At 49.0% G+C, this 19,926-nt stretch overlaps 2 protein-coding genes across 5 annotated transcripts in view; one reads left to right on the top strand and one right to left on the bottom strand.

The window, feature by feature from the left end:
• The window catches only part of Txndc11 (thioredoxin domain containing 11), a 66,959-nt gene extending 57,093 nt beyond the window's left edge, over nucleotides 1-9,866 (top strand). For 3 of the 4 annotated variants that reach the window (XM_003477759.5, XM_063226544.1, XM_063226545.1), the window contains 2 exons: nucleotides 58-138; nucleotides 9,135-9,866. In XM_003477759.5, the coding sequence (XP_003477807.2) occupies nucleotides 58-138; nucleotides 9,135-9,756 (703 nt within the window). In that variant the 3' untranslated portion in view covers nucleotides 9,757-9,866. Of the gene's footprint in view, nucleotides 1-57; nucleotides 139-9,134 lie in introns of those variants that run through there. The other variant, XR_010039847.1, reaches the window with a different exon arrangement.
• Nucleotides 9,795-19,610, bottom strand: Snn (stannin). Its single transcript, XM_005007499.4, has 2 exons — nucleotides 19,452-19,610; nucleotides 9,795-12,855 (listed from the first exon to the last, which is right to left on the bottom strand). The coding sequence occupies exon 2, from the start codon at nucleotides 12,764-12,766 to the stop codon at nucleotides 12,500-12,502; it is 267 nt and encodes an 88-aa protein (XP_005007556.1). The 5' UTR covers nucleotides 12,767-12,855; nucleotides 19,452-19,610; the 3' UTR covers nucleotides 9,795-12,499.
• Between the last annotated feature and the right edge of the window lie 316 nt (nucleotides 19,611-19,926).

Raw genomic sequence — 19,926 nt, 5'->3', positions numbered from 1 at the left:
TTTAAGGTGTGTTTTGTAGGCCAGTCTCTTACTATACTTTTCCTTTGCCTCTGCCAGGATCGATGTATCTCAGAATGATCTTCCTTGGGAATTTATGGTTGACCGGCTTCCTACCATCTTGTTTTTTCCCTGCAACAGGTAAGGGTGAAATGTTTTTATATTGGGAGGATGGTATTCTCATGTCTGAAGATAAAAGGAGTTTAAGAAGTAAATCATTTGTTATAACTAAACTGTTGAAAGAATGTGCCATTAGAGACATAGGTAGTTATGCTTTACTATCTCTGTCATGTATGATGGTTTTCTTTGAACAAATTTGGTCTTTCGTTAGTCTGTTTTTTAGAGGAGGATGAATGTGGCCATCAGAATCTGTTTCTTTTCATGGCCTACATGGACATAGAGCATGCCAAGATTGGCAGGAAGATTCCCAAGTAGGTATGGGTTAAGGCAATAGACAGTTTGCGAGCTCTGCTTTTCCCAAGATTTCCACATGCATCATTTGTCATTTAGCCCTGTGGCGCCCCCATGCTTCCTTATACTTGCACCATCCTTCCTGACCTTTTGCTGCATGTGTGCAGATCACTGTGAATGTCGCCATGGCCTTGTCACCTTGGCCTAAATGTTACTGCAAGGTCAGTCATTACAGCAACTTTGCCAGCAGCACCCAGCAAGCAGGAGTGGGACGTTAGCAAAGGAAAAGGGGAGGGAATATGAGTGGAAGTATTTGAGTAAAAAAGGAAAGGAAGAGCCAATATAGCTTAGTGGCAAAGCACCTGCCTGGCAAGTGCAAGGTCCTGAGTTTAATTTCTGGAAACCCCACCACCACCAAAAAAAAATCAAAAAAGGAAAGAAATCCTTGGCCCTTTAATGTCTAGTAAGCCAAATGTTGGCACTCTTCTTGTATACAGATTACCTTTGTTTTTAGGATGGGTCTTTATGGGTGTTAACTCCTCTGTAGGAAACATATTTGCAGATCCTTTAAGGATGACCCTGACCCACATGAGCAACATTTGCTATTTTAATTTCCTGCCTCCTTTTTACATTTCATCGTGCTACTGTGTGCTGATTTGTTTAGGAGAGTGCTTTCTTATCTGTTGAATCATTGCCTTTAATCTCCGAGAATGTTTATGGGAATACTTCTTATTTTGTTTTGGTTTGGTTTTGGTTTTGAAGCAAAACTTCACTTTGTAGTGCTATTTTAATTTCCTGCCTCTTTGTCAGATCAGACTAAAAACAGAACAGGACTCACCCTGTTCTGCTGGGTGTGTCAAGATCAACCTCTTTCCAAGAAATGTTCAAATTGCTGCATAATTAGGGAACCATGGACAAAAGTAGCAAGTTTGTATGGCACAGAAGTTTGGCATATAGTAGGAGCTGGGGATTTAGCTCAGCGGCATAAGTACCTGCCTTGCAAGCAGGTAGTCGTGAGTTCGATCCCCAGTACCGATAAAAAGGAAAAAGACAAAAAAAAAAAAAAAAAAAAAAAAAGAAGTTTGGCATATAGTTAATGACATGTAATTTTTTGAATTCCAAACATAGTTTGATAAATATCAAAGTCATATCACCCAATATCTGCCTTTGCATGAAGATCCCAGCTCCAGTGTTGAATGAGTTAGGGAGAAAGAAGGGCAGGCCGGGAACAAGTGAGAGCTTTCGTGGAGCTACCTGGGGTCAGAAGCATGAAGGTGGGTTTGTTCTGCAGATCCGAGTGGGCCAGTTGGTGTAGCCCTTTTCTCTGTCTGGTGCATGTTTTTTGTTTGTTTGAGTCAGAGTCTCACTATATATATATATATAGTGAGACTCTGAACTATATATATATAGTTCAGGCTAGCCTCCAGCTTACTCTGTAGTCCAGGCTGGCCTCACACTCATCACGGTCCTCGGCCACACCCAGCCTGTCCTTTACATTGGAAAGGTCAGAGTGGTAGTACTGAGTAGAAAGACTGTCCTGTTGTATTTTAATGAAAAGAGCTTGTGCAAGATCTTAATTGCTTTGTAATGGAATTGTTCTCATTCCCTGATAACAAATGGTAGGCACAAGTGAAGTAAGCTCATCATAGCTGGCCCAAAGAGAACGTTTAGCTTACCCAGGAGGGAAGTTGGCAAATAGTGTGAGTTGATAACTTGCAAAAGAGGAAATGAAGAAGGCTGTTTTATTGCATGTAATGACCTTTTTCACAGGTGACCTACTCACACTATTTTTAGTAAAAAGAATATAAAATTGTGCACTGTGAAAATGCAAATTCGTGTGTGCAGTATGTGAAAATGTACACATATCACATGGGAAGGTGTGAAGTGTTAATAGTGGTTGCTTCAGAGAGGTAAGATTATAAGTGATTTGAAGATGTTTCTTACACAAGTTGCTCTCAAGTTGTATAAATAAAATCATATCCTTTTTTATTTGTATATATTTGCAGTTCATGCAGTTTACAGTCATCTTGGGGAGTAGTCACATGTACATATTGATAGAATTGGGGGGCTGGGGATTTAGCTCAGCGGCCTAAGTGCCTGCCTTGCAAGCAGGCAGTCGTGAGTTCGATCCCCAGTACTGATAAAAATGAAAAAGACCAAAAAAAAAAAAAAAAAAAAAAAATGGATTCCCGGTCAGGGAACCATATGATAGAATTCTGGCACAGCTGAAAAGATAAGAAGTATGAAATATAAATGACCTTTATTTTAAGACTGCGGGGAGAGACCCCCCTGACCCTCCGGGGTCTCTGGGGGCTGGCCTTCTCTCCGTTGGACACGTGGAGTGGGGGCATACATGTAGCTTAGGTTTGGGGTGGAGCCTAAGGGGCATTAGTGATGCAATTGGTACTCATTTCATGCCATAGGTAAATTTCTAGGGGTGGGAAAGATGGAGCCCCTTGGTTCCGCCTCCAAGTCTTTACCGGCTACAGTGTCCCATCTGGGCCAAAATCCTTTCAGTCCCATCTTTTGATTATTAGGAAAAAGGGTGAAGTTTTTCTTTCATTTACTGCTTCCTGCTGAAAGGGGGCGCTGTACTAAGGTTTAGGAGTGTTGATGGGATGAAGGTTGATGCCCATGTAGAAGCTGGTGCCAGGTGTTTTAGCCAGAACAACCTTATCACTGGTGAGTGCCCGTATGTTAGACTGGAAAAACAAAAAGACGGTGTTATGAGGAGGCAGGCCACTATCATATTTAAGGACCCAGGCAAGGTAGAAGGAAAGGTGCCCTTGATTTAGATATGTCATATTATCAGGACCACGTTGAGGTAGAATCATTGTCACAGTGAGGTACAATTCTGAAAAATAAGTGTGGGGTTAGGAGGAGTGAAATTATGAGAGGTGATTATTCCCCCATCTGAAAGGGTAAAAGTTAAGTGGGTAGGTAGGTAAGGCTTGTCTCTGGTATGCACGATGTGGGAGTCTTTAGGAAATACTGTTGAGAGTCCTGCTGTAAAAAGGATAAGAAATTAGGAACCAAATTGGATAACAAAACATGACTTAGCCTGAGAATTGTGGCTGTGGGGCCTTGGTGAGGTGCAGATGAGTGGGCAAAAGGATGGTTAGATCTAGGGCTGGAAGGGCACCACTTAGCCTGAGTGATGTGAAGCCAGGATAGCAGTCTAGCAACTTTGACCACTGCTGAGGTTGTCAAGAAGACCAGGTATGGACTGCTCTAACTTGGTTATAGTCCTTGGGATGATTTGCTGTAACAGGACTTTAGAAAGTATATCAGCATTCCTGGTTGTGGGAAAGGCTTTTATATATCCTGAAAAAGTATAAACAAAGATGAAAAGACAAAATTTATCTGTCAGTCTTGACCAGAGTTGTGTTTGAGAAATTGGTGAATTAGAAAGGAAGGGGGTGCTATATATCTCTGAGGAGAGGTTTACTAGCAATAACAGGTGTAAGCTGTTGAGACCTCAGAGTGTCTAAGTCAGCCTTTATAAACACAAGGGAATAAATAGCATTTTTAAGGTTTAGGACTGTAGAGTGAGTGGTGGCGGGAAGATCTGGCACCACTGGGTGGATTGGAAAGAAGCAGTCTGGAACCTGCATGAAATAGGCCCCGTTTATAAATGGCATAGGTTGACCATCAATACCCACTATAGAGACTGAAGACTTACTATAGTGGCCTGAAAGTTCAGGAAGAACTCTATATATATGGCCTCTATGTCCACAAGTATAGAGATTATCTTACCTGAGACTTTTAATGGGACTTGGGACCCTGAGACAGACACCTTAAAGTAGGCTGTTGTTGGCCCGCAGTCCCGTCAGTCTTCAGCAGCAAGTTTAAGCAGATCTGTCAGCAATGAATCTGGCAGTGTTGGCATTTCCTGTGAGGGCTAGAAGTTAGGATGGCTTACCCACTCTCTGGTGGCTAGAACAGTCCAGTAGCCCTGGGGTAAGATCCCAAAGGAATGCCAGGATGGGGCACTCTCTTGCCCAATGTCATTCTGCTGCATTTGAGGCATGGTCCATGAGGGGGCTTAGACAGCTCCACCTTGTGTTGGTTTACCTGTCTCAGAACTTCCAAGTGTCACAAGTGTTACTGTTAGCTCTGCTGTTGAAAACACGAAAAGCCATATTAAGGAGGTCTCCCTCTGGGGTTTGAGGGCCAAGTTTTGCCTTTTGTCTTGGGATCTGGTCTATAGTAGAAGATATCTGTAATGGCTTTTCATAAGGAGGACAAGGTCCAGGGAATTTTAGGAACTGACATGTCATTTATGTCACATATTACAGCTTTTTTTTTTTTTTTTGTAACTCCCTTTCCCTCTCTGTCATTCCCTTATCCCTTTTTTCACGCTTGCTGATAGTCTTTTTCCTAGTTCATATTATGGCATATAATGTTTACATTAACTGAGGTTATTAGGCTCCTGTACATAGCATATCTTTATTCTTATTTCCTCTTCCCCTCATCACCCCTCACCCTTGTTCCCTTGGACCACTTCCCTATTGCAAGAGATCATCCCTTTCTATCCATCCTTTATCATTTTCTTTGTACTTTGCCTCACTTAAATGAAAGGTACTATTTAGTATTTAAAATTTTTTGTCGGGTTTATTTTACTAAACAGTATATTTCCCAGGTGCATCCATATCCTGCAGATGTCACAAATATGTCATTTTTTATAGTGTAGTATATCTATTTTATAGATAGTGCATTTTCTTTATCCAGTTGTCATCAACAGGTAGGAATACAGGCTGCTTCCAAGATTATGAATTTTATACTGTAGTAAACATTAGTATGCATGGATTGCTGTAGTGTGATGTCTTAAACTCTATGATGTCTGTCTTTAAGATACCTAGCAGGAGGATAGGTATGGGTCATGTGGAGTTTCTAATTTCAGTTCTTTGAGAAAATCTCCATACTGTTTTCCATAATGGATGTACTAGTTTATATTCCCACCAACAATGAAGGAAAGGTTCCTGTTTAATTTCCTAATGATTGTCATTCTTTCTGGAGTAAGATGGTGGGATTGTTTTAGTTTGTAGTTCCCTAATATCCGGAGATAATGAACAGTTTTTCATATATTTGTTAACCATTTGTCTGTCTGTCTTTCCTTCTTTCTTTTCTTTTTTTTTTTTTTTTTTTTTTTTTTGAGAAGGGTCTCACTATGCAGTTCAGGCTGGCCTTAAGCTTTGTAGCCCAGGCTGGTCTCAAACTTGCAATGATCTTTCTGCCTCAACCTCCCGAGTGCTGGGATTACTGGTGTGTACCACCATGCCCAGCTGACCATTTGTATTTCTTCTGTGAAGTGTCTTGTTTCTTGATTGGAAAAACATTCCATTTCATAATAGCTTCTTGGGAGACTGACGTAGGATCAAAAGTTCAAGATCTGCCTGGGAAACTTAATGAGAAATTATCTCAAATTAGTTGGGGGGGGGGCAGGGCCCTTGCTCTAAATTACCTCCCTAGCCTTCCCTTTTTTAATTTGTAATTTTGAGATAGAGTCTGATTAAGTTCCCAAGGCTAGGCTTCAATTTGTAATCTTCCTGCCCCAGCCTCCCAGAATGTTGGGATTATAGGCATACACACCCGCCCAGCACAAAATAACTAAAGAAGAGGGTGGGTTTGGGATGTAGCTCCATGGTATATGTCTTGTTAGCATTTGTGAGTCCCTGAGTTCCATCCCCAGGACTGGGGGAAAACAGAAAACAAAATGCAGGTGCCCTGGTCTGACCGTGGGCCAGGTGGTAGGCGTGTACACTATCCACCAAGAGACTTTGGGTTGACTCCTGCAGAAAAACCTCATTGCTTCCAAGGAGTGCTTGGCCCCTCCGTCAGGGTGAAAGAAGCATCAGACACAGTAGTAGACCTCTTACCGCCACTTTCAAAAGGACAGCATTCTGGAAAGCATTTCGATATTCTGTGTCCTAGCTACTTTTAAAAGTGTGAAAGCATTTTGGCATGGTCTTCAGGGAGATTGCTAGCATTGCTCTTGAAGATAACATGCTTCTCAATGTTGTCCTGTAAAAGGTCTCCAGAGACAAATGAAGGTGACTCTCAGCCCTTTGCTGTTTCTGGTGTACCTGTATTTTGCCCTCGAACACGCTCTGTGCTACGGAAGGGGGTGGCAGATCAGCCTCCTGACCCCTGCTTGCGGCCTTCCTGGACACGCTGGAGGCCCTGCTCAGTAGGAACTTCCACGTCCAGAGCTGTACGCATGCATGAACGCGTGCGTGCTTGCTTGCTTGCTTTCTTACTTATTTTTCCAAGTCCATTTTATTTCAAGGATAAAAAGAAGGGGGAAAAAACCTAAAAATTTTAAAACACATCAGTCAGGAGGCAACAGTGGGAACATACATTGCACAGTCATCCCCGAATCATTCACTTGGAGCACACGACATCTGCATTGAACTGTCCAAACAATACCAGCACCAGTCTTCTCTTAAGTGAACTCAGAGAAATCAGTAGTACGACTATCTTAACTATTTTTGTATATGTATATACACATATACATGTTTTTTCTTTCAGCTTCTCATAATAATGAAGCAATATGATGTTTACATGTGTGTCTTTCTATTTCGCCAAGTATGTTCTCAGGTTGCATCCATTTATCTTGAAAAATCTCTAGTTTATCCTTTATGGCTGGTAGTACTCTATTGTATAATACCACATCGTTTTTATCCATTCCTCAGTTGATGGGCATTTAGGTTGTTTCCAAGATCTGGCTATTACAAACTGTGCTGCTATAAATGTGGGTGCATATATATCACTATGGTATGATGTTTTTAATTCTTCTGGGAAGATACCCAAGAGAGGAATAGTTGGGTTGAATGGGACCTCCAATTCTAGTTTTTTGAGGACTCTTCACATTGATTTCCACAGTGGTTGTACCAGTCTGCATTCCCATGAACAGTGGAAAAGGGTTGTTTTTTCCCCATAGCCCCCAACATTGGTTGTTGTTGCTGGATTTCTTTTGGTTTTGTTTTTTTTTTTTTTTTTTTTTTTTTTTTTTTTTGAGACAGGGTCTTGCTACTCACTTTGTAGCCCAGGCTGGTCTTAAACTCTCAACAATCCTTCTGCCTCAGCCTCGTGAGTTCTGGGATTACAGGTGTGCGCCACCATGCCTGGCCTTGTTGCTTTATATCTTGATGGTAGCCATTCTTTCTGTGGTGAGGTAGAATCTAAGTGTTGTTTTAATTTGTATCTCTCAAATGACTTGTGATGTTGAACTTGTTTTTTTACATATTTATTTGCTGTTTGTATTTCTTCATCTGAGAAGTGCATATTCATCTCAGAAGCCCATTTTTTTGACTAGGTCTTTAAATTTGGGAGGACTATTTTTTTTTTTTTTTTTAGTTCTTTATATGTTCAGAGCTTTATATGTTCAGAGCTTTAAAGGAGCCGACAGTTGACTATCTTAACTATTTTATTGTATAAAACCGTTATGTGCAAGGTGCCAAGTTGTACTTTAGGTTTAGTATTACCTGAGAGTTCAAAAAACTTTACCTGAAGGTGTCCGTAAACATTGTATAAATTGTGGCATGTTTAATTTGTAGTTTTAATGGAGCCCCTTTTGTTGTTTTAGCTATTTGGCCATTGACTGCATGTGGAGGGAGTGTGGGTTTTTAATTAGTGCTTTCATAATGAACAACACAGTTTTTACAGTTTACAGCTATCTGTGAGGTAGGAGAACACATGACAGTGAACAGAGCCACTCTGGGCAGCTTGTCTCTGCCCTTGACCTCTGCTCCCTTTTGTTTTTTTGAGACAAGGTGGTGCTATGTAAAATCCAGGGTAGTCTCAAACTTGAGGCAGTCCTCCTGCCTTAGCCTCCAGTGCAGAGATTATAGGCATGTGCCCCTATACCCAGCTTGAGCTCTGATCCTTTAATATGTGCAGAAGATCTCCTGTCTGTTAGCCCACCTTGAGCATAAATGCAAAAGTTGATAGCTTCGATTTAGTGCAGCTAGATTGTACATGCCCAGGTAAATGTATCTGTGAAACTTTGGCTGTCAGACAGTAAATCGGAAGTTCTGCTGAAAATTTTCTAGGTAAGAACACTAAACAAAGCTATGAAGGAACCTCTTCCAATGTCATGCCTCATTTGACACTTTAAGGCCCTGAAGCCCTAATTTACCCTTTGGTTGGTCTGTTAGCCTCAAGGGCATAAGCTCAGTGTCCCCTTGAGGGGTAGTCATTCCCACTTGAGAACTCTTGCCTTAGAGTATGTAATAAATGCTTGCTGAGGAAATAGACTGAGTTTTCAGGTATTCTTACTCACCAAGCATTGTTGACAGCCACAAACCAACCTGGTGACAGTCTTCCCAAGGGAGCCTGTCCTGTATGACCACTGGGTCTCAGAGTACCTGGAAAGCCCCTTTGTGTATTTTCCCCGTGCCCACAGTCACTAGCTTCAGATTTGGGCCTGGGAATGCGTGTCTTTCTAGAAATTTATGTTTAACAAATTGCTCAGGAACAGATCCATATAAGATAAGCCATCTTAATCACAGCACAAGTGAATGGAACAGCTTCCTGGAGAACTGCTTGCTAGGTTAATTTTTTTTCATCTTCATTTTCTGCAAGCAATACCTGTTTTTTGTGTTTTGGTTTTTTTTGTTTGTTTTTGTTGCTGTTCTTCCTTGCTAAGAGTAGATGGCCTGATACCCAGAAGCACTTGAACTGTGCCTGCTGCCAAGACTGACACTTCTCCCTTTTCTTTACAGAAAGGACCTAAGTGTAAAATACCCCGAAGACCTCCCCATCACCCTTCCAAATCTGCTGAGATTCATCCTGCATCACTCAGACCCTGCCTTCGCCCCCCAGAATGTGGCCAGCACCCCGTCCAGAGGTTGTCTCCAAAGTGAGGCAGCCTTACAGCAAGGGCATATCTCCCACTTGGAGAGAGAGATCCAGAAACTGCGAGCAGAGTTAAGCAGCCTTCACCGAGCACAGGTCCAAGTAGAGGGCCAGCTGTCCAGTGCCCGCAGGGATGAGCGCCGGCTGCGCAAGCAGCAGCAGGCCCTGGAGCAGCAGCACAGCCTGCTGCGGCAGCACAGCGAGCAACTACAGGCCCTGTACACGCAGAAGGCCCGTGAGCTGGAGGAGCTGGCTGATGCCTCGGAGACTCTCCTCACCGAGAACACGTGGCTCAAGATCCTGGTTGCCACCATGGAGAGGAAGCTGCAGGGCCAGGACGGGGCTGAGGACCCGGCCCCACTGAGAGAAGCACACCCTGACCACCCCGAGCCTGCAAGTGTCCCCCTATTACCTGGTGGGACTCCCCTGCCTTCCAATGCCAGCTCCCTGCTGGCATCTGAGAGGAAGAATGAGAACAGGACAGACTAACCTGAAATAATGAAGGAATCAGAGATAGAAATTGTACATTGGGAGTATATTTATGCAAATTTTATTGAAACATTGTAAATAAAGATTTTCTCAGTGGTCTAGAAAATGAACTTAAATGTTATCCTGCTTTTATTGACACAGGTGACATCCCAAGATTGCATAAGCTTGGTAGCTTTGAGACAAAAACAGTAGCACAGTCCATCTGAAGAGCTGGCTGAGAAATTAGTCTATAATTTAGTGGCTCAATGTCAAGAACTCCTTTCCCATTGCCCTGCTGCTGTTTCTGCCATGTTACGAAGGATAAAGGTTAATTCCCTGGCTATTCAGAAAACTTGAGTGCAACAGTTGGGCCATTGAGAAAGAATTCAAAGAGAGAGTTCATAACTTACCAAGCATCTGAGTGTAACTGGTGTCTGTGCTAAAAAAGGAGCTACTGATAAATATTCACAGGGAGAGCTGTTATGTGGTATTCATTGGTTCTTTGGGCATTTCATCTTCCTCCCAAAGACCCCTACCATGCTTCACCCAACCCATGTGCCTCTATCCTACTGATGGGCCCAAAGCAAGCTCCATAGATGTCCTTGGCCACCGGGGGTTGGGCTAAGAAAATCTCCACAAGTGAAACAGATGAAAAAGCCACATCTATCTAATCGTTTCAGAAACTAAAGCTTCACTGGCACAGTAACAGCTGCAAGACAAGTCTGATGGTGGAGCAAAGGTCAGTTCCAACACCAGGCTCAGAAAATGCAAATCCCAGCCACTGGTGGAGAACTGGGCTAGGGAGCTGAACGACAAACAGCCTGTGCTTGTGCTGCTGGCTAGTTGAGTGGAGGTAGAAAGCCTGCAAGGTCTGAAATGGGAGGGGATGGAACAAAAGCCTCCTCAGCCTTTGCAACTGCCTCCTTCACTGACCACCACCTGGCACCTTTTGGACCTGCCTCCTCTCCAAGGTACCATCACAGTGACCACCATTCACCCTGCCACCTCAGCCTGTACAGGCTCTGCCTGTCCAGCTGGCCCTTGCCATCTATCTCTTCCCCACTTCGCCAAAAGCATTTCCTCCCCTGTTCCCTAAGGGTCCGCAGGGCCCCTTAGTAGAGTTTCAGTATTGCTTCCCACACAATGGCCTCATTAGCTATCCCCTTCCCACCCCAAGTTACTATTTAATGGTGCTAAAATGGAAGTGCTGCTCCCTACAGCTCCCCACAGGGATTCTGGAAAGTGGATTAATTCAACATGCTTTTCAGAAAAGAGGCCTATAGCCTGAGGAGGAGGCCCGGACTCTGCTCCCCTGGCTGCGCTGTCTGCAGCTGCTGGCTCAAGTATATAGGGCCAGTGCTGTGAGGTTAAGCCTGGGCTGGCCTCTGGCTCATTATTCAGGATGCCAACACGTCATGTTTGAATCATGATGGAAATGTTTGCAGTGGTGAGATTAGACATCTAAGGGAGCTCAGTGAAGTATACACAAGGGACAGATGCAGCTGTCAAGGTGTGGCATGAGTGACAGCCACCAAATCTGTGAGAACCAAGTCTTGAACTCTATTCCCACCCCTCCCCCTCTCCCTGCACTAAGTACAGACTGGCAGGGAGCATCTGGTGGCTCCTGTGTGAATGTGCACAAAAGAATGACCTTCTACTGCACACAGTGCCTTCAGAGCTGGGTCAGGGGCCTCGTGACAGTCTACAGAGACCCGCTGAGAAAAGTGAAATCTAATACCCAGCAGGTGGGCAGTCATCAGAGAGGAAAGGAAGCTAACTTGTGAAAAGGGAGTGGGGATGTGGGGAACAACATACAACACCAGCCACCACCTCTACCTCACCAGTGCAGAAAATACTAAACACAAAAAACACAGAAAGTTTCCTCTCCTGGGCCATTTGGGTTTCAGACAAAAGACAGTCACGGTGAGCTCTGGCGCGTCTATGAAGCCTGAGCTAAGGGGGTGTACTTGGCATGCGTGAGACCAAAGGGACAGGAAACTGCTCTGCTACCAAGCTGCCTGGAAGCTCTCGGGACATGTGCCCTAACATGTCCGTCACAGGCTTCCAAGCAGGTACAGTAGCTTCCTTGCAATAATACCATCAAAGGGCACTTCTACTTAACAACCGCATCTCCTGAATAGAGGGAGGGGTGTGGTTCTTCTTCCACCCAGTACTAACCAAGCAGAAATCACCAAAGCACCCCAGATGGTCAGCTATGAGACCTAGCACTTGATACCTCACTTCCTTTATATACACAGAGACATTAGAGCCCCCTGCTAAGCGCAGCTTGGGTCTTAAAAGTCTAAGACCCACCAGGGTCTTGACTCAGCCCATCGTGAGTACAGTCCTAATCAAAAAAGTTCCTCCATGTGCTCTAAGTAATATTTTAAAAATTCAGCAAAAAGGCTTAAGCACGTGCTTCTGGGGCCTATTTACAGTTCACAGGTTTGTTAATTCACGCATTACAGTAGTAGCTCCGTCAAAAACAGGCTCAGCTAAACATTCAAGTAACAAAAGCTCTAAGGGGCGACAAGCCCCAGCAAGGTCAGGCCCACCCACTGCCTGCAATGGGCAGCCCCACCAGGAGGCCAAGGGGAAGCCCAGGACAGCCAGGCCCCCAGAGTCAGTGCATGCGATGACGAAGCCCGCTGAGGCCATGCCAGCAAGTGTCAACCCTTCCTCTCCAACAGCAGCATGTCTGTCTTCTGCTCTCCTGGCGCCTCTCAGCTGGCTGCAGACAGAACCAGGAGCCTCATAGCCCAGATCAGCCGTGCACTTCTGGGCCACTGGGGGTCATCAGCTTGGCCTTCCTCTCCACACATGGTCCCTTGGCTGAATACTGCACCAGCAGAAAGGGCTCCTTGGTTTCACCATCCCCCACGATGCTCTCCTCGTCTTCCGACTGGCTGATGCGCTGTAGCCGCAGGTAGCACCAGCAGCCCAGGATCAAGGCCCCCAGCGCAGCAATGGCGATGAGGATGACAATGACTGTGACCACACCAGTGGTGGGGCTGTGGTCCATAATAGACATGGTCAGTGCTTGGGGGCACTTCCTTAGAAGGAAGCTCTCTCAGATGGCTTGGCTCAGTGAGGCTGGAACACCGGCTGGACACAAGAGTCCTAAAAGACAAAGCAAGGTGAGACTACACCAGCGACTCCACAGGGGACAGGGGACAACGCCACTCAAGTTCCAGCTGGCATGTCTATATTTGTGTGTGTGTGTGTGTGTGTGTGTGTGTGTGTACTACGGAAGAAAAACCCAGGGTACACTAACCACTGCGCTACATTCCCAGCCCTTTTTACTTTTGGAGAAAGTAGCTACACTCAGAAGCTAGACACTACACCAAGCAAGCAAAAGAGAAGCAGTTCCCAGAGCCTCCAGGCGCTGGGAAGAGCTTCAGGGAGGACAGGGAAGTGTGACAGTCAGCTCCTGTCTGCACACAGAATCAGTGTCTGGTGCAGAAGACAGACTGCACACAGGTCACTCCACCCATCGCTACAAATTCAGGTGCCACATGACTACCAGGAACCAAGTGTTGCGGTGCTAAACTTGGAGGGCAGATGAGTTGTAGGAAGGCCACAATGGTGTGGAAGAGCACTGCCAGCAGGGGAACGGCAGCTGCTGAGGCTCTGAGGGCAGGCGTGCAGCCAGCGTGTGTAAGGTGTAGGAACACTCAAAGCGCGTCCAGGGAGGCGAGGTCCCACCTCCCAGCCATGTGACCTGAGAGGAAGAATCCCCTCATCCACCAAGCCCCCAGACCCGCTTTGCAGCAGGAACCCCTGAGTGGCAAAGGCGAGGGTGTCTGCGACACGTGTGAGCTCCACAAAATCCACTCTAATCACCCGCTCAGCCTTCCAGGCTTTGCTCTAGGTGACACCCAAGAGCTAGCCTGTGACAAACCAGACATGAGGGCTTTGCTGCTCTTGCCACCCTGGGTGCTGAAGCTAAGGAACTGCAGTCTTCCCACCACCCTCCCCTCCCGCTCCACACCGCCTCACATCTCCTGCTGCCACTGCAAGCAAGGAGCACACCACAGTAACACATCCTGCCACAGCCAGGAGGGTGAAGGACAGACCTGAGGCGCACTCCACACGGGGCTAGGCAGGCTGCACTGAGAACTAGGTGTCGGAATTCGGTTTTCTTTTCTCTTTTCCTCCTTCTTCAGTACTAAGGTCCTTGTGCCTGCTAGGCAAGTGTTCCACCAGTGAGCTATATTCCTAGTCCTCTGTATTTTCATTTCTATTTTAATATTTATTTTTATTGACAGGGTTTCACTGAGTTGCCCAGGCTGGCCTTAAACTTGTGATCCTTCTGCTGACTCTTGAGGACATGAGCCACTGCACCAGGCTGAATTCATCTGATTTTATTTTTTTCAGAACAGTGAGGTCAACAGAGGTAGGCAACACTGGAAGTTTCCCCTCCAAGCAGGACTGAACTTGCTGCGTCCTTGAGCAACAACAGCCTTAATCAGAAATGACTTACCCAACCAAACGGGGAAGCTCTCCAGGGGCAGGCCTGCCTGAAGGTCAAAGGCAGCTAAGTCAACACTCCAGAGCACCCAGGGACCAGACTGTGAGCCGAGACTACCTCCCTGCCACCTGAGCCCACTTCTGCAGAGCTGTTACCTAGGCAGTAGGCAGTGACATCCCTGGCATTCACAGCCTCCTGGATCCAAGCTGATGCCATCATCTGAATAGGCTCTATCCATGCAGGCCCACAGCATCCAGGGGCTGTTCAGTCCAAAGACACAGGACACATCCAAGTCCTCACAGTGACTTAAGAACTGACACGCTGCATCTCTCTCCCTGGTCACTGCTCCCCGGCTATGCTGTCTCCACAGGCCTCCCTCTGAAGTCCTCTGACTCCCAGGCCTTCCTCAGAGAGCTCCCTCTACCTGGACGTGCCACTCCCTTACCCGTGTTCAGTGATTCTCCACGGGGGCAACTGTGTTCCCATCGTGGGGACATCTGACCATACCTGGAGCCATGTTTAGCTGTTACAAACAGGAAAGGGAGGTGGCACTATTGGTATCTGGGGAGTGGAGGCTAGGGATTCTGCTGGACATCCTACTAAGCACACGATGTTCCTCACAATCACATCATATGACCTGGCCCCAGAAGGCAGCAGTGTGAAAGTGAAGGGACTCTGACCCAGCTACCCCAGCTCTGCAATGAAGCCCACCTCACCAGGAAGGCAGCCAGGGCTCTGCCACCCAGGGTTCTGCAAGCCTGAGAGCAGTGCCTTATCAGGGCTCCCCTCAGGAACCAGCGCCAACTTGTCTTCTCAGTCCTCCAGACGGACAGGGCATCGCTGGCCTGGGCAGCCTGCCCCCTGCACTAGTTAAGCCTGCCTCCACCCCTAACTCCCTGACCTCTTAGCTAAAGGGCCTTCTGGACAGGAAGGCAAGTCAGTATCAATTCAGAAGGGAAGTGTGTGTTTGGAGACTGGCGGTGACTTAGGGGCAGGAAAACGGAAATTGGACAATGGTACCAGGACCTGAGGGGGAAACCCAGGGGCCAAAGCCAAGTGGGGGTAGTGTCAAGAGGCACCCACAAGTCCAGGGGGAAGCCACCCATCCTCGGATAAACAGGGAAACTGAGATATAAGCAGCCCAGCACACAGGGACCTTCTGATTAGAAGGGTGACCTCAAACCCCTACCTGTTCCCTTGCCCCAGACATGGAGATGGGTAGTGCCAAATATTGGTCCTGTCACTCCTGAGCACAGAGCCTGATGACCAAGCCAGTCACATCTGGCCTGTGGCCCCAGGGCCTTCCTGGAGTGTGCTGCTTGTTTCTGCTTTCGCTCAGCAAGTATTTCCTGAGAACTAATCTAAAAAATCTGATCACGCCATTCTCCACTCAGACCTTTCCTGATCTCAGAAGAGAATCCAGATTCCCTGCCTGCACAGGCTGCATCCCACCCTCCCTGTGGACCCCACTCTGACCCCAGCCCCCTCCAGGGTTCCTCCTGCCTTGCTCATGGCTGGCTCTTTCCAGTCACTGGGGACCTCCTAAGAAGATGTCTCTCAGGGGTCGGGGATTGAGCTCAGTGGCATAACCGTCTGCTTGACAAGCACAAGGTCATGAGTTCAATTCCCCGTACCAAAAAAAAAAAAGCAGCAGCAGCCTCTCAAGCCTCCTCCAGGACCTGGCTCCAGTGCCCCTTTTTCCCACCCTCTCCACCACTTTGCCCCACTTCTGTTTATTTCCTAGGGCTCTATGCTTTCAGAAATTCTCTTGGGTCAGTGGTGTGTTTCCCTGGCTGCTGTCTCCACCCCAAGAACTCTGTGTGTAAGGGGAGGGTATCATCCACCCTGCCTATGGCTTGTCCCCTCCTCTGTCACTAGCACACAGTTAGTGCTCAAAAAGGGCAGCTGAGAGTTCCAAGCACAGGAGCCGTCCTCACAGGAGGTCCCAGGTGTGAGCCAAGCCCCTAACCTCAGGCTACTCCAGGACCTGCAGCCAGGATCTGCAGATAGGCCACATGGCCACCCCTCAGTCTGCAAGGAAGGTCAAGTTATAGGTGGGGCACTGGGCAGAAGCATGCCAGTGGCTGTCACCAGGGCTGAGCCCACACACAGCAGCTGCTTCCACATGCTTCGGAGAATAGGGAGGCAGCGACCAAGAAGCCAAAGCCCAAAGTACTGAGGGTGGCTGACCCCCAGGCCCCTGCTGCACCTCCTCTGGGCTCCCACAGACTCTCCAAGCCTTCAGTTGACTCCCACAACTGAGGACCCCTTACCGCAATCCTGCAAAGGCCTTGGAACACAGCAGGACAAGGAGGGTCATAGTCTAGGCAAGAGAGATGCCCATGATGGCTCAAGGGAAACCTGGGCCATCTCGGGACAACTGCCACAACCACTTATGTTCATCTCATACACCCACCATCCATTCCCCATGGCCAACTTTGCTTGCCGTAATCACCCCAGTTTGCAGATGAAGACATTGAGGCACACAGCATTCAAGAGGCTTGCCCAAGAATGAAGAGCTAGGAAACAGAATATAAACCCAGAAGAGGGCCCAGCAGAGCAGAGGGAGGCTCTAGAAATGCAGAGGTCCAGCTTAGCCAGCACAGGACAGAATCCCAACCAGGGGCAAAGGGCTCTAGCCCTCAGGAGCATCCGCTCTCCAGCTCCCTCTCACATAAAGTCCAGAACAAATCTGGCATTTGAAGCCAAGGCCAGGTGGCTCCCCCAGGGGCAGCCCTATCCAGGCCACACCCTCCCAACTCCAAGCCTCTGACCCATCACTCCTGGAAAAGTCCAGGCCCTCCAGTCTGCAGAGCTCCTGCCCCTAAACACCCTCACATGTGGTGAGCAGGAGCACAGGTCACCCATGTCCCCTAGCAGCAGAACAAGAACAACAAATTCCAGGGGATCCCTGGCCAGCATGGGCTCTGAGGCCTCTCACGGATGTTCAGGTTGCAGTGTTATAGGAACGCTATGCCCAGTTTCCCAAGGCTCAGAGAGCAAGACCTGAGCCCCAGGGTACATGCAGGGACTGAGATCCAGCTCCTTGAAGCCCAGTCACAGCAGGGACCTCCTACAATGCCACTTTCCCTCCCAGACCATGTCTCTCCTCTAGGTCTTCTCCAAGGTGAGGAGGGGACCTTGGCAGCCCTTCATCTTCATGGGATCCTGCAATAAACCACCTTCCACAGCAAGCAGGGGAATCCCTGCCCCTTCCAACACACGGGCAGGCAGGGGAATCCCCTGCCCCTTCTACCACACTGCCCTAACTGCCGTGGATTCTCAACATGCAAAGTGGGGATGCAACCCCAACCTCACCTTCTGGTCCTACTCATGTCACAAACAGCCCCTTCTGCAGGGACACGCTGCCTGCCTACTCACATAACTGGGCACATCATGACTGCTGCCAAGTTCGGCTGGGCACCAGCTTGCCAGCCCCACATGCGCCTTCCTCCTCCCAGCTTTCCTCAAGAAAGGGGCTTGCCTGGCTCACAGAGGGCGGCCAACTCCCCAGGTCTTCCAGCACTGCCCCCAATGTTGAGCCAGGCAACCATTCCAATGAAGCCACCAAATGGGTGCCACTCAACCAGACCCTGCCTCTTCAGGGAACCCCAGTTCACAACCGAGCAACATTTCTGCTCTGGGTTGTGCATAAGTAAGCAGGACTGCAGGGAGAAGTGAGCACTGCTGGATAATCAAGATGAGGCTAGAAATATCCACTCTATGCCAGACCCTTGCAAGAACTGAGTCATAAGGACACACAACACGAGGTCCCTGTCTTCCAAGAGCCAGGACCAAGAACAGCAGGCATGCAGCAGGGTTGTGTCCAGCTCAGCAGTGGGGTGGTGTATCTCACCCCACTTTCCTCCTCCCCAGAGGAGAAACTCCCTCCAGAAGCCCCCAGGTTCCCCAGATAAAAGAGGAAGTTGGACCCCAAAGAGCTGGGGCTGCCCAGAGGTCAGTCCCAATCTGAGGCTTCTGCCCTCACCCAGCGACTCAGGCTGACCATTCTCACAGGCTGCTCCATGGTCAAAACTTTTGTCCAAACAGCTTTAGTAACAACAGATGCCACAAAAGTTGGTGCTGACTACTGTGTACCAGACACATCACTGAGCCACTCACATAGATGTCCCTGAGACTTCTGCCTCCAAACAACCCTAGAGTTATTGTAACTCTTCCCACTTGGCAGGTACTAAGATCTGTGTCTCAGAGAAGCCAAGTCAACTGCCCAAGGTCACAACAGCTAACACACAGATGTGCAAGAAAGAATTCAAAGTCAAAGGCAGTTGGCAGAATTCACTTCAAAGGTAGCTAGATCCCAAATGCTGGATTTCAAACCTAACTAAAATGTTATATTCCTGACGCCCCATCTCCCTCCTTCTTCTTCCCTATGCCTAGCCCCCAGGGGGACAAGATCAGTGACCTGTGCAAGGTCTTATGCGATGCTGGGGACTCGGGAATGACAAACGTCCTGGCAGCTCCCGCTTGCGGAGCGCAGGCGGTGAGCAGGCACTGTGCCAGGCTCGCTCCACGCACCCTCTCATTTAATCCGCCCGGCGACGCCGCCGCGTCTCCCCCACTCTATGGAGGAGTAAGGCGAGGCTCCGGGGAAGCTGAGGCTCGGGCAGGGGGCGACAGCTGGAACGGCAACTCAAGTCGGCCCAACTAGGGGTGGGGGAGGGGACGAGGAGCACGAGACCCAGTCCTGCCCACGCCGCGCAATCACTGCCTACCAGAACCAGTACCAAGCGCTGCGCCTCGGCCTCAGTTTCCCCACCCAGGAAATGGGCCTGGCCTCCTACCCCAAGGGCCCTCCAAATCACACTGGGTACTACAAAGAGCCCCTACATTTCGAAATATTTTTGAAACATCCAGGGGAACCCAGCAGTCCAGACAGGGCGCGGAACTGCGATCCGCGACCGGGAACTTGCAATGGCGGGGGGTGGAGGGCGCCCGCACCCCGCAAAGCAGCCTCCGCCCCCCCCCGCCTCCTCCTTTGTCCGGATCTCTCCGCAGCGCAGCGGACAAAGAGCCCCCAACGCGGGCGCGGCCCCCTGAACAGACCCTCCCGAAGCCGCGCCCCCGCCCGCCCGCCACTCCTCCCCTGCCGCCGAGACCCCGGCCCACCGCAGCGCCGCCTCGCTCGCCTCAGCCCTGTCTGGGGCCGCCCCTGCCCCTGCCCCTGCCCCTGCCCCTCCCGCAAGCCCCGGCCCACGCTAGCGCCAGCCGGTCCGGCCCCGCTCACCATGGCGCGGTCCGCAGCCCAGCACGATTGCTCCGCAGCAAACCCGCCGGCCCGGTTCCGCCCGCCAGCCAGCCGGGTCCGGGCGCAGCTCCTAGTCCGGACGCAGGAGCCCAGCTCTGCGGCGGGCGGGGCGCGCTAGCTCCGCCCCAATAGGGGCGGTGCCTTTTCTGCTACCAATGAGCGCTCGCGCCAAGACGGCAGGGCGGGGCGAGCAGGGGCGGAGTCACGTGCGCTAGGGGTCCGGGAGGCCCGGGGCTCCGGGTGGGGGCTGATCGCAGCTGGCAGAGCGAGGGGTGGGGGCGGGTTCAGCGCCGATGGGGCGCCTATGGATGCAGTCCCCAGCACCCAGAGGCGCCCTAGCTTGGCGGGGCTCACCCTACCTCGGCAGGCCGCTCGGTCCTCCCCCTACGATAACCGGGGGAAACTGAGGCGCACAGCAGGTAAGAGTGGTGCACGCCGAGGACTCCCGGACCAC

Source organism: Cavia porcellus, unplaced genomic scaffold (assembly GCF_034190915.1).
Source record: "Cavia porcellus strain 051 isolate PalLab524CR breed Dunkin Hartley unplaced genomic scaffold, mCavPor4.1 scaffold_16, whole genome shotgun sequence".
NCBI classification, from domain to species: Eukaryota; Metazoa; Chordata; class Mammalia; order Rodentia; family Caviidae; genus Cavia; species Cavia porcellus.
This window is presented reverse-complemented; position numbering and strand designations above follow the sequence as displayed.

Coding starts and splice junctions, on each gene's coding strand:
- Snn (XM_005007499.4), bottom strand. CDS start 12,766: ATGTCTATTATGGACCACAGCCCCACCACTGGTGTGGTCACAGTCATT.